Source organism: Pogona vitticeps, chromosome 2 (assembly GCF_051106095.1).
Source record: "Pogona vitticeps strain Pit_001003342236 chromosome 2, PviZW2.1, whole genome shotgun sequence".
Classification (NCBI taxonomy): Eukaryota; Metazoa; Chordata; class Lepidosauria; order Squamata; family Agamidae; genus Pogona; species Pogona vitticeps.
In genome coordinates this window covers 58,161,098-58,174,493 of record NC_135784.1, presented here as the reverse complement: position 1 = coordinate 58,174,493, position 13,396 = coordinate 58,161,098, and the positions used below count along the sequence as shown (strand labels likewise).

Genomic DNA, 13,396 nt, shown 5'->3' with positions numbered 1-13,396 from the left:
TTTGAGGTAAGAATCAAATGGTTTGGGATCTGCCTTTCATGGCATGTATGCCCTCTCAGGTCTAAACAGCACCCCAGGGTGGTGGCAGTAGTAGTCGTCGAAGTGACGGTGGCAATAGTAGCAGCAACACCCAAAAGCTATAAATGTGTAGATTTAGTTTTCTGTGACTGCAGCTCCCGGATTCTGCATGGGGAATTATTGGGAAATTCAAATCTGGGAGTTCCAATCCATTTCTATGAGGTGTTGCCTGGAGATTTTTAGATATTTCAGTCCACAAGTTTGCACAGGTCTGAACATAATTAAGGGTGAAAATTGATTATTTTTTAGTTGTTTAAATGTTTTAGATTAATTTTGTCCAAATTGTCCTTGAGAATACAAAATTAGTTTTCCAGTTTCTTGGATCATATTTTTATGTTTTTGTCTATTGGACAAGCTTATCTCTTCGGTCGAAAAGAAATTTAGAAGTAGTGTCTTGTTGTGTGAGTTATAATACTTAAAAGGTTGCCATGCAGAGGATAGGATCTGTTCTCAATCATACCAGAGTGCAGGACAAGGAAATAATGTGCTCAAGTTACAGGAACCTAGATTTCAGTTTAACATCAGGAAAAATTCCTGTTAGAGCAGTACGACAGGAATTCGACTAGATAGGAGGGGTATAAATACCACAAACAAACTAATACCGCAAGAAGTGAGTGCTCAAACGCTGGAGGCATTCAAGTGAAAATTGGACAACTGTCTGCAGATCTGCTTTTAGTTTCTGCAGGGAGGTGGACTCTTCTAATTCCATGAATCTATGATTCTGTTACCTTTGAAACTAAACTGTTCAATTTCTTTAGTCAGCATTGGTTATTCATAAGGCATTTCAGTACTATAAACTGAATTATGTTAAATGATACTTTCCACTTTGCGTTGATTATCAATTTCTGCCAGTAATGAAGTAAATTATTCATGTGGAGTAGCAGTAACAAACAGTGATTTTAATCTGAATAGAATAATTTGGAATGTTCTCAACTATCTAATCTTGCGTTGTTTAATGCTTGTGTACTTACATTGAGTTATTTTAGTTAAACAAAACAGGTGGGACGCTACAAATATCTTTCCTTTGGGATTTTGTTGTTCGAGCTAACGTAATTCATCAGGAGTATATAAACACATTGTTCTGCTGATACACCATGATCATTGCAGATGACTTACTAGAAAATAAAATTGTGTTTTCTAGCTATAGAACATTACTGTTAAAAAATATTCTTTTTAGGGCCTCTGCTGGTAAAGTCAATACATTTTCTCAAGTGTGTCTCTGAGGCAAATAATGAAAGAGTATGGGAATTCATAAGCTTGCAAATGACTTTGATAGGGTAGCATTAAAAACAAGTATTTCTTCCTTGATTGATTACTACAGCAAATTGGAACCTAAAGCAAATCGGAAACTACAACTACAATTATTCAATACTTCAAGAAGTATTGAGTAAAACATTTTGACAGGACCAACTTTCAGTGTGCTGGATTTTGGGAAAATGAGGGAAGGACAATTCTGTTGATGAACTAAAGCCAGCCAAAGGTAACCTTTACACCTGATCCCTTCTAGTTTCGAAATGTACCAAGGTTACTGTCCAGTAGATGGCAGCAGATGATTTAAATTAGTACGCAGTAAGTGGGGCAGCTTTTCCTAGCCCCTCATTTCCACAGCTGAATTTCTTTCAGAGCAACTGGTTGATGGAACATTTAAATGGAATTGGCTTGTCTATTGTTTTAAAATGTTTGGGCTGAGAGAGAACACATCCGCTAACACTGTGTATATACTCTGATTTGTATCATCTCGGAGTAGTTCATTTTTAATAGAATCTTATGGAGCAGAAGTAGGGAAGCTCTTAACTCACAGGAAAATCATTGGGTGTGTGTGTGTGTCACAGCTGGCCACACTTTTCCCTCTCCCCCAAAAAGGCACTTCGTAGTATATCTGCATGGGATTATATGGTACGTACTGTCCTTGCACCTGCCCATCACTTGCCTATTAATAGTGGTGGCGGAAAGCAACACAGGGAGAATTGCTGAACTCCTGGCGTTGCTGGCTTAATTTTCTGCTATCTTTATATCATTCAGCCTAGATCTCCAGGCTTACGGCTTTAAAAATTAAACTAGGCATAATGTAAGTAGGCAAGGATCCAGCATTATTAAATTGACACTGCCAAGGAATTCAGTTGCATGTCCAGTGCTATTGTCAGAACACACTTTCCTTCTTGCAGGGCTGTGGTGAGCTTTAGCTGGTAGTGGCAGACGCTTGGCAGAAGGGAGCGCCCCTGTTGGGCTAGACCATTCGGCAGCAGTGTTTCTCCAATGTTTGAAACCTCAGTCTTCCACAACCTTTCTAGAAATGCTGAATAAGGGCCTTCTACAAGCAAAGGATATGGTCTATGGCTGAACTCTGCAGCACTTTTCACTTACCATTTGGAACAAATTACGGTAAACCACACCAGACCTGTACTCTGCCTAGCTCAATATTGTCTATGTTAACCCACAGCAGTTCTTGAGGACCTCAGGAAACAGCCTTGTGTTTGCAAAATACGTGCATTACTAACCAGTGATGGTCCCTCTGCATCCCATGATGTTGCTGTACATGTTAACGGTGGTCTCTGTTTCCCACTGTCACTTGATAGCACTTGGGGAACTGCTATGTGTTCCAGAAGGAGCGGAGGGAGCTTCTCAAGCTTATTTTTCCAAATTTCAACAGTAAAATGCACTTAAGAAGCCAAAAGGAGCCTCCAGGTCAATACAGTCCTTCACTATGGGGATTACATTAGAAGGTTCTCTCCTATTGTGACACAGGAACAGTCAGTGTTGTATAGAATGTGCTGCATTGCCCCATCTTCCACTTGCCGATGCTGTAGCTTCAGAGACATCATCCACAGGAAAGTAAGTAATCCAAAGGCTTTTCCAAAGAATGGTACCATTTAGTCTGGATTCTTGATGACATAATTATATATTATCAATTAGAACAACAAAAACAAAACCCACTCTCACTCCAACGCAGACTAAGTGTATAAAACTTGCATGTAGAGTGTACACTGTATGTCTGTATCTAAATAGGCGGCATCTGTGCTGCTTTCTAGCTAGAGGAACAACTCAAAACAATTATTTTCTACAGTGTAGGTAGACTGCTTTTCAGCACGCGGGATTTCTGCTTACTGGGTATGGAGGGGAGTAGTCCTTATGTAGAAGTGGTTCTGATTCTTATCTTGGCAACTTCCATCACTTTTGCTTGTCAGTGGAGGTGATCTCAAGGAGATAACTCATCCAAAGATGTTCTCGTACCCTGGGGTAAATCTGCAAGGTAAGTTAAGCAGTCTGATAGTGACAAGCCCCAAGATCTGATCTTAAGAGCAGAGTGGAACTTGGAACCTGAGTCTCCCTGGCCCTCATGCAGGTCTCTGTGCACTATACCCAGCCACGCTATTTAAGTATTGAATTGACTGGGTATGTATAAGGTTGAAGAACAATAAGCAATAATGTTTGGACAATAACAACAGAAAATGAAATTGAACTGTATTCTTACATGGTTGTTCATTGTGCTTGAATGCAGTAAATTATACTAGGGACATAGAAAACTTTGCTTATCAAACCATTGGTACACCTAAGTCAAGGTGGTCCACATAACACAGACTGGCAGAAGCTCTCCCGGGGATTAGGCAAGTTTCTGCAGTTCTACCTGGAGATACCATGGACTCAACCGAAGATCTTTGGCATATGACGTACTGCTTCTTCATTTTTATTAGGTAGCCATTAATGAAGCAAAGCAATACTTCCCCTCTATTCAGCACTGGTTAGGCCTCAGATTGAGTATTGTATCCAGTTCTGGACACCACACTTCAAGAAGGATGCGGACAAATTAGAACAAGTTTAGAGGACGGCAACAAGAATTATCAGGGGAACTGGAAACCAAACTCTATGAAGAAAGACTTGAAAGAACTGGGCATGTTTAGCCTTGAAAAAAAGACTGAGGGGAGATATAACACTTTTCAAATACTTGAAAAGCTGTCATACAGAGGAGGGTCAGGATCTTAATCTTCCCAGAGTGCCGGATATGCATCAGTGGGCTCAAGTAACGGGAAGCTAGATTTCTATTGAATATTGAGGGGAAATTCCTAACTGATAGAGCAGTATGACAGTAGAACCAATTCGAGAGGAGGTGAGTGCTCAAACACAAGGCACTCCAGAGAAATTTAGACGGCCACCTGGCAGATATCCTTTGATTTGCATTCTTGCATCAGTCGGGGAGTGGACTTGATGGTCATATACACCCCTTCCAACTTCACTATTCTATGATTCTATGAAAGCAAAAGCAAAGTGTGACGCTTATGATCCATAGTGCTTAAAGCCGTCTCAATTCAATCATATAGGCTACATATTGCCTACATATTTCCTTCATATTGGCTACATCTGCACCCCGAAGCTGGGTACTTAATTTACTGACCTCAGAAGGATGGAAGACTGAGTCAATCTTGAGCTGGCTACCTGAATCCGTTGGGATCAAACGCAGGTTGTGAGCAAATATTTTTACTGCAGTTTAACCATTGTGCTATGAGGCTTTCTAATAAAGGAGAGGATGCAGTCTTCTGTAGTGATGGGCATCCCTTCCAGAACCAGGCAGTGTTGTTATTCTCAAGACAGAGAATAAGAGTTAAATTCTACCCCATAGGACTAGGGTGGGAAACGGTGACACTCCAGATGTGTTGAACTACAGCTCCCAGAAGCTCCAGCCTGTATTGCCAATGATAAAGGACTGTGGCAGTTGTAGTCCAAAACATCTGGAGTGCCAAAGGTTCACCACCACTCCTGTAGAATATCTTCTTGAAACACGGATTGAAAAGGAAGGGAGGAATTACTATTGACAGCATCTTGAAAGAGGGAGGAAAGAATAAGATTTCCGGTTTATGAACTTCTGTGTTTTCTGAAAAGATGCACAAGCATGATTTTCTTTGTAGGCTCCATTCATAATATTAAAAGGTCACTTCATGCATCAGTTAAAGTTTGCCAAAATCTTTATCTGTATCAAGTCACCCAATAATAAGCATCAGTTCCCAGTTATGGCAATCTTTTCCAAGGTTTTCCAGGCAGAGACCATTCAGAAGTGGTTTACCTTTCCCTTCTTCTGGGGGCATCCTGGGATTGGGCAAGTTGCCCAAGGCCACGCAGGCTGGCTCTACTCTCAGGAGGCAGAATCAAACTCCCAACCTCCTGTCCTGCAGCCAGATACCTAAACCAATAAGCTATCTAGCCAGGTCAAGTCACTCCATAGGTGCATATTATTGTTCCTGATGTTTGTACAGTGCTGCCCATTGAGTAGAAGATGGGGGGGGGGGGGTTAGTAGGAACCAGTGGCCTTCCAAGACCTGCAGACGTCAGCTCCCAACAACTTCAACAAACATGACCAGTGCTCAGGGGGGATGTGGACTGCAGTCCAGCAACATCTGGAGGATGACAGGTTTCCTACCCGTTGACTAGAAGATGAGCTGGTTGCCTTTGACTTCAGCCTCTTTTCATAAGTTGCTCAAACTTTTATTCCAGCCCCCCCCCCTTTGCTGGTTGTTGTTGCCATCTCCTAGCAGCTGTTAACAATGCAGGGTGTGTTTTTTTTAACAAATCATGACCCAAGGTAGCCCCATAAATTTTGTGCAGCTGTTTGTCTGCTATCCTTTATTCTCAAATTATATGAAAATAACCGATAATGAGTTTTCTTCCAAAGGGGAATATATAAAATAATGTTAGAACACCTGCGAAACATGCACATGAAATGGTGGAAATGGCTGGTTTGTACCGCACCTGAATAAAAGATGAAATAAGTGGATGTTATGATAGAAGAGATGTAAATGTAAGATAGGAGTTTGGGACTGAAAGAGTTGGCATATTGCAAAAGATTTGAGAGAACTTGGGTTCAAATCTCCACTCTGGCATTAAGCTTACTGGACCCTTTCTTTGACCCTTTTGGTTTGCTGTGAGGAGAAAATGCAGTTCAGAGCAATTCCTGACATCCTGATCTTTGTGGAGAAGGGGTGAGAGTGAAAAAAATAATAATTAAAATGTTCATATCTTTAACCTTTGGAGATTGAAAGGGGATTAAAGGAGATTTCTGCTTCCTCACAGAGGCTAATTCCATATTTATTCTGTTTCATCTAACATATGTGCACATAAAAGCATATGATAACCTTTCCTCTGTTTCATTCTTGTATAATATTTTCAAGTTGGGTATAGAAACCAGGACTTTTTCCTCATAGAGCTATGAGGAAATATTCCATTTCCATTACCAAAATATACAAGACAAGTCATGTTACATCAGACCAAAGGCCTGTCTAGTCCAGCATCCTGCTTCATGGCACTCAATCAGATGCCTGGGGGAAGCCTACCAAGAGGACATGTGTAGAGTTAGCACCCTTTTACTCTTATTCTCCAGGAAGGGCCCTTCAAGATGGAAAACGTGTTCCCCTTTAAGTATTGGGTTTTGAACTATCATAACAGAATTTCCCTGATATCAAGGAAACTTCACTTTATCTTGCTTTGTACATTTTTAAAATAGGTTTCCAGACTTCCTGCACCACCTTATATCATGGAAGGAGTTTAGTGGTATGACACTTCATACCTTTATGCCAAGGATAACCCCCCCCCAACCTAGGACGTCTTATGCACAAGAAGGGCTTGGCTTGCCCCCTCCTCAGTGTGGAACACATCTCTTGCTTCTACTACCAGGAGGTATAGATAAAGTTTTGTTTGAATGTATTTTGGCTCTTCTTAATATTGTAATCATGTGTTCTGCTCGGAGCACATGGTGCTACGTGGAAGAGCTATAGTTAAAAGGAAGCTAGAGCTGAGAAGCAGTAAATCATGGACTTGGCTGAAGGCGAAGCTAGTGTTTAGCAGAAGAGTTTGAAGAGGATTCAAACAGGAATCCTGTGCAAAAAAAAAAAAAAACTGCATGGGAGAAAAGACATAAACATTGAAGGAGCAGTTGCAATGACCTGCAAGCTTTGTGACACGTTTACATTTCTGCCTCAAGATGTGAAGCCATTTCCGAAGGGCAGTGTTGTCTAGACTAGGACATTCCTGTTTCTAGCCTCCAGCATTTCTGTATCTAAGTGTGTTATTTAAATAATTCTTCTGTTCAGAATGGTGAGGGACACTTGAATTCCTTGCACGTGGCATTGTGCAAAGCAGGTTATTTCATTTTGATGCTTTAGAAAGTTAACGCAAGCTAAGCGATTCTCAAGATTCTGAACTCTGCCACAGTTTGGGTGTCTGGCTTCAGTTACTCTAGAGAAACTTTCAAACTTATTGAAACAAGGATGTTTTTAAAAAACAAAACACAAACAGACAGCCTTACTTGAATCAAAAAAAAATCCTCTACAAAGCTGCCTTGGGTGAGTAACCACTCCTTAATTAGCCATTCCTCTGTAGGGGGGGGGGGGTACCAGCCTCTAGCCTGCCATAGAACGCTGAACTTACATAAAACTTAGACTGACAGTTTATTAGTTCCAGTTGGAAGTTTACTTTGTAATTAAGAAATTGCTTCAGTTGCTTTTTCTAATTAAATCAAAAGTAATTTATCTGTCACACTTGAAATGCCTATGACTCTTTCTGGACTTCTCATTCATTGGTGACTGCAGGGACAATAAAAAACAAGTAAGGATGTTTGTGCTGGGAAGGTTTAATGCTCTCTAAATGTGTGTTTTCATTTTCATGGTCTTTTCAATTATATATGATCATTCAATTCACATCTTATGCTTAAAGCCTATGAAGTTTGTTTCTCTCTCTAGGCCAGGGGGGCAATCAATTTCTTCTAAAATGAACTTCAAAGGACCTCAGAAGCTGCACTAAATAGGCTTGAAACTCATGAGTCCTGGCTCCGTGTTAGTGGTCTCACAATCTATAAGTATCTCTTCACGAAACTTTAAGGAAGTAGATAATGAGCTTCAGCGTTGGCGATTAAGAGCCTACAGGTTAAACTGTAGCACTGCAGCCAAAACTGCTCATGAGCAGGTTCAATCCCACATAGATGGTTTGAGGTTCACTCAGCTTTCCATCCTTCCAAGGTCAGTAAACTGAGTACCCTGCTCACTGAGGGGCAATGCGTAGCCTGCATAATTAAACTGTAAACTGTCTAGAGAGTGCTTTAAGCATTATAGGGCAGTATATAAGCAGCATGCTTTCTTGTTTTTTTTTTTCCTGCATGCACTTCTTGCTTTTCCTCAATTCTTTCTTCTTCTCAGATGGTCCATTTCATGTTGCAGTCTTCAAAACACAATTTGGAGCTGTGCACTTATATACCTGCTGCCTTAGTGCAGACCCAGAGCTTTCAGGTGTTAGTTGGTCCAGTAAAGTTGTCTTCATTTCTATATAAGCTAGGCTTCAGCAGGACCGAGTACTCCCAGAAGTACAAGCTGGATTTTGAAGGGATAGAGGAACTAGAGACAAAATTGCTAACATGTGCAGGATTAGGGAGAAAGCCAAAGAGTTCCAGAAAAACATCTACTTCTGCTTCATTGACTACACAAAAGCCCTTGACTGTGTGGACCACAGCAAACTATGGCAAGTCCTTAAAGAAATGGGAGTGCCTGACCACCTTATCTGTCTTCTGAAAAACCTATATGTGGGACAGGAAGCAACAGTTACAACTGGATATGGAACAAATGATTGGTTCAAAATTGGGAAAGGAGTACGACAAGGCTGTATATTGTCCCTCTGCTTATTCAACTTAGATGCAGAATACATCATGCAAAAGGCTGGATTGGATGAATCCCAAATGGGATTAAGATTGTCGGAAGAAATATCAACAACCTCCGATATGCAGATGATACCACTCTGATGGCAGAAAGTGATGAGGAACTAAAGAACCTTGTAAGGAGGGTGAAAGAGGAGAGAGCAAAAACTGGTCTGAAGCTTAACATAAAAAAAAACTAAGATCATGGCCACTGGTCCCATCACCTCCTGGCAAATTGAAGGGGAAGATATGGAGGCAGTGACAGATGTTACCTTCTTGGGCTCCATGATCACTGCAGATGGTGACAGCAGCCACAAAATTAAAAGAAGCCTGCTTCTTGGGAAGAAAGTGATGACAAACCTCGACAGCATCTTAGAAAGCAGAGACATCACCTTGCCAACAAAGGTCCGCATAGTCAAAGCTATGGTTTTTCCAGTAGCAATGTACGGAAGTGAGAGCTGGACCATAAAGAAAGCTGATCACCGAAGAATTGATGCTTTAGAATTGTGCTGCTGGAGGAGACTCTTGAGAGTCCCCTGGACTGCAAGGAGAACAAACCTATCCATTTTGAAGGAAATCAACCCTGAGTGCTCACTGAAAGGACAGATCTTCAAGCTGAGGCTCCAATACTTTGGCCATCTCATGAGAAGAGAAGACTCCCTGGAAAAGTCCCTGATCTTATTTGCTGCCCACACTACCCAAAGGCTTACAACAATTTAAATACAATAAAAGATATAAAGATAAAACAATTACATTACCATTAAAATACAGTCATCAGGACCCACAGTTGATATTTTTTTCAATAAAAAAACTGGAACAGGAAGGTTTTGACCTGGTACTGAAATGTCATCAACGTCGGCACCAGACGAATCTCCCTCAGGATGGCGGTCCATAGTTTGGGGGCAGCTGCCACAAAGGACCTCAATACATGACGGAACGCCTTCTCCCACCAAGATCTACCCGAGTTTTAGCCAGGAAAGATGGCTGAGGGGCCTAACACTGAGAGAGGCCCAGAAAGAAAGAACAAGAAACCAGGCCTTCTCGGCAATGGCCCCTTGACTATGGAACATCTTGCCGCCAGTAATTACCCTGGCACCCTCGCTGGGTGTTTTAAAGAGTCATTTAAAGACTCGGCTCTTTAGGCCTTCCTTCCAGTCAACACCTGATTCTCTTTTCTCTTTAGTTCCCCTTTTCCTCCATCTTGAACCTTTAAATTTATTGATTGAATCATGTGATATATTTGATGCTTATAATGATGATTTTATATGGTTATATTTATGATGTTTTATAACTGTAAGTCACCCCAAGTAGACTCTGTCTAGAGGGACGGGGTAGAAGCCAAACAAACAAACAAACAAACAAACAAACAAACAAACAAACAAACAAACAAACAAACAAATGTTGGGAAAGTGTGAGGGCAAGAGGACAACAGGACATCACAGGACAAGATGGTTGTACAATGTCATCGAAGCTATGAATGTGAATCTGACCAAACTCTGGGAGGCAGTGGAAGACAGGAGAGCCTGGTGTGCTCTGGTCCATGGGGTCATGAAGAGTCAGACACGACTTAATGACTCAACAACAACAATTTCCATTGATGCCAATTATAGCTATCACTTTCTCTCCTGTCCCTTGGTTGTTTCACCAATCCAAGGGCACAAGCTACGTGTCTTGTCACTGCAACCAGTTGACCACATCAACATTATGTATCATTAATAATAGAGGTCCAGGCCATGGGTCATTTTAAATAGAATCAAATAGAAGTTGTTTATTATTACAAGTGATGAAGGTACAATCAGGGTCTTTAACTCTTAACCAAACATCCTACCTCACTACTCTCAACTACCCACCCCATCTCTACTCCAAATTCCCAATTCCAAAACCTCCCTGCTCAACTCCCCCTCCTGCAGAGACTCTTATATCTGGTGTCTCCACCTCTCCAGCACTCTCACTGGTACATTGAAACAGTATTAATATTCATGACCTGGGCGGACACCACACTGGCTATCAATAAAGATGACTCTCAGTGTTCCCAAGCGACAAAAAACTAAGCAACATGATGTGAACAAGTTACATGCTGATGCCTTAGCCCTTGCACATTTCCTTTTTCATGAGCAGGTAAACAAATTTGGAAAAGACAGCACTAATATTCCAACTGAACCCAGGATCCTGATTAAGTGGACCTAGCCAAGCCAAGATCATAAATTGTCTTTAAACTGGGGCTGTTCACTTACAAAGTTTCACTTATTTAGATGTGTTTACACAAAATGCTGAACCCAGAAGTTGAACAAGAGCATTTCTTTCTTGTTCTACTGGTTTGCAGTAATGGAGGAGTAAAGTGTTTTTGGTGCTTAAATGGAAGCTACTAGAATTCATAACCAAGTACAGGCTTCTGCATCTATGGGGACCAGGTAACACAGAACTGCTCCTTTGGCATGCCTGTTAAAGATGGGGGATTAATTATATCTTTGAGCCTAGAGTTAGGAAAATTTTGACCAGATATTTTGGATTAGAGCCGCCATCCTGTGCTCAGAAGGGCTGGTAGAAGTTGTAGCACAATACTTTTTGATGGTCAAAATTGTCCATCCCTTCTTACGGTTTTATTGATTCTGGATCAAAGAAATTTGGGCTATAAAGCCTATAGTCTGTGATTTCTCTTGGGAGTATTTTGGTTTATCTCAGGCAACATAAAAGCCAAGAGCTTTTATGAGAAAAGATGTGCTGGGTGTGTTGAAGAGAAAGATGACTGTAAAATGGGGCAGAACCCATCCTAGCACAGTGATATGTCCATGGCTTTAAAAAGGATCAGTACACATGCTCAGGGGTTTAATACACACTTCACTTCTTCAGGCAAGAAAGTAATATAAAGTGGGTTTCTCTTGTTGAAGGAAAGCATCTGGGTCTGGTCAGTACCGAGAAGGAAGTCCTGGGAACCCCTTAAGTGCATCCTTGAGCTACATTGGAGGAAACGCCTGATAGAACTGAAATAAATAAATGAATATGTGTATTAACTCTTACACTTGAATACATACATTAATCACTTGTCAAATGACACAGTCATTGCTAAAAATAGTGACACTGATCCTTCTCTGTCTTTCTTTTCAATATTTTTCTCATTTAGATCTCCACTCATCAATGATAGCCCATTTGATGGGTGCATTGCTGATATGAGTGACCAAAAGGTTGAGCCAAAGGGTGATCAAAAGGCTGAGCAGAAGAGCAGCCCAAAAGGGGACCCAAAGGATAACCAGAAGGGTGAACAGAAGCCTGAGCAAAAGGCTGACCACAAGGCTGAAAAAAGGAAAAACCTTGATTATGAACAAATGAAAGCCCAGGCACCACAGATTTTGGCTGATATGGTACACATGCTTCTCGTGTGGCGGAAAATGGGCTTCAATGTGCCACGAGGTGTCAAGAACATCTTTGAATTCACATGGGACGAACTCATGGTGTTACCACCAAGGAAATCTTTCAGTGGCATATATTGTCCTGTTGTCAAGTTCCTTTCTCCTGACGAGGCTGAAATCTCCTCAGCTGCGACTTCTAGAACTCAAAAAGTGGCCACTACAGTCTCTGCAGCAAAGCCTAATTATGTGTCGCCTTCATTTGAAAATCAACAGATGCTCCTCAGATTCCAAAAACGGTCTGTCCAGCTTTTGTCTGAACTGCTAAAGATGAAGATGAAGATAATGATTGATGCTGTTGCAGGTGAGCTTGCTTGTACGTATGGAGTGAAGGCATCTCCGGAAATAGTTCAAGCAAAACAGCTCATCTTCCTTGGCCAAAGTGAAGTTGTGTAAAACACAAGGCAGCATACGCTTGCAGTGTTCATGCAAGTCTATACAGTGCTTCATACAATCTGGAACTATGGAGAAACAGAGTTTCTGGTGATATGGAGTTTTCTGTATGTTTACTGTGGCATACTTGTGTGAGTGTTGGTATATCACCGCCATTGACAGTAACTGAATCCAGTAGTAAGTTGCAGCTGGAGTAGCAGATTTGGTGAGTCAACTTGAGTCAACTCTAGTTATGACTTACTACTGGATTTCAACCATTGTGTGTGGAATTTGACCCTAGTCACTGTCTGTGCATGAAGGAACAACCTGTGTTATTTCAATAGTTTCTCCTTTGAAGGATTTAGGTTACCTTCAGTTAGAATATGTGTTCAGGTGTATGTGCTTTCCTTTCCTTATGTGCAGTTTCAGTGGGAGAGTTCAAAAGATGGGAAAAGTGATCCTTTTATGGAGCAACAGTTGCAACAACCAGCTATGAATGACAGGCAAAGGGGCGGAGTAACAATACGATATAAAATGTAGAAACAGACACCCATTTCAACAATATAAAGTAAAGGTGCAGTCAATATAGCCATCACTCTGAATTGGCTTTGTGGTCCTTTTTAGTAATGTCAATATCTAGCTAAAATCCAATCCACTACTTGGCATCTTGACATAATCACACTTACTATGTGACTCCTTATTGGCCAAGATTATTTAGGGAAGGCAAAGAAGGTTTATGAACGAACAGCAAAAACAAAACAACTCTAAAACCATTATAGTTGTACAGATGCAGCAACAGGAGCACTAAACATTGGCAGAGAATTTATTTTCAGGGAACACATAGTGTCGTCTGTCTAAAAGAAAAATGGGGAAA

At 41.1% G+C, this 13,396-nt stretch overlaps 1 protein-coding gene across 1 annotated transcript in view; it reads left to right on the top strand.

Moving 5' to 3' along the window:
- The first annotated feature begins 6,983 nt into the window (after positions 1-6,983).
- Positions 6,984-13,396, top strand: part of C2H3orf20 (chromosome 2 C3orf20 homolog) — a 64,006-nt gene continuing 57,593 nt past the window's right edge. Inside the window, exon 1 of the mRNA XM_072989502.2 lies at positions 6,984-12,454. Coding sequence (XP_072845603.2) covers positions 11,914-12,454 — 541 coding nt within the window. The 5' untranslated portion in view covers positions 6,984-11,913. The remainder of the gene's footprint in view (positions 12,455-13,396) is intronic.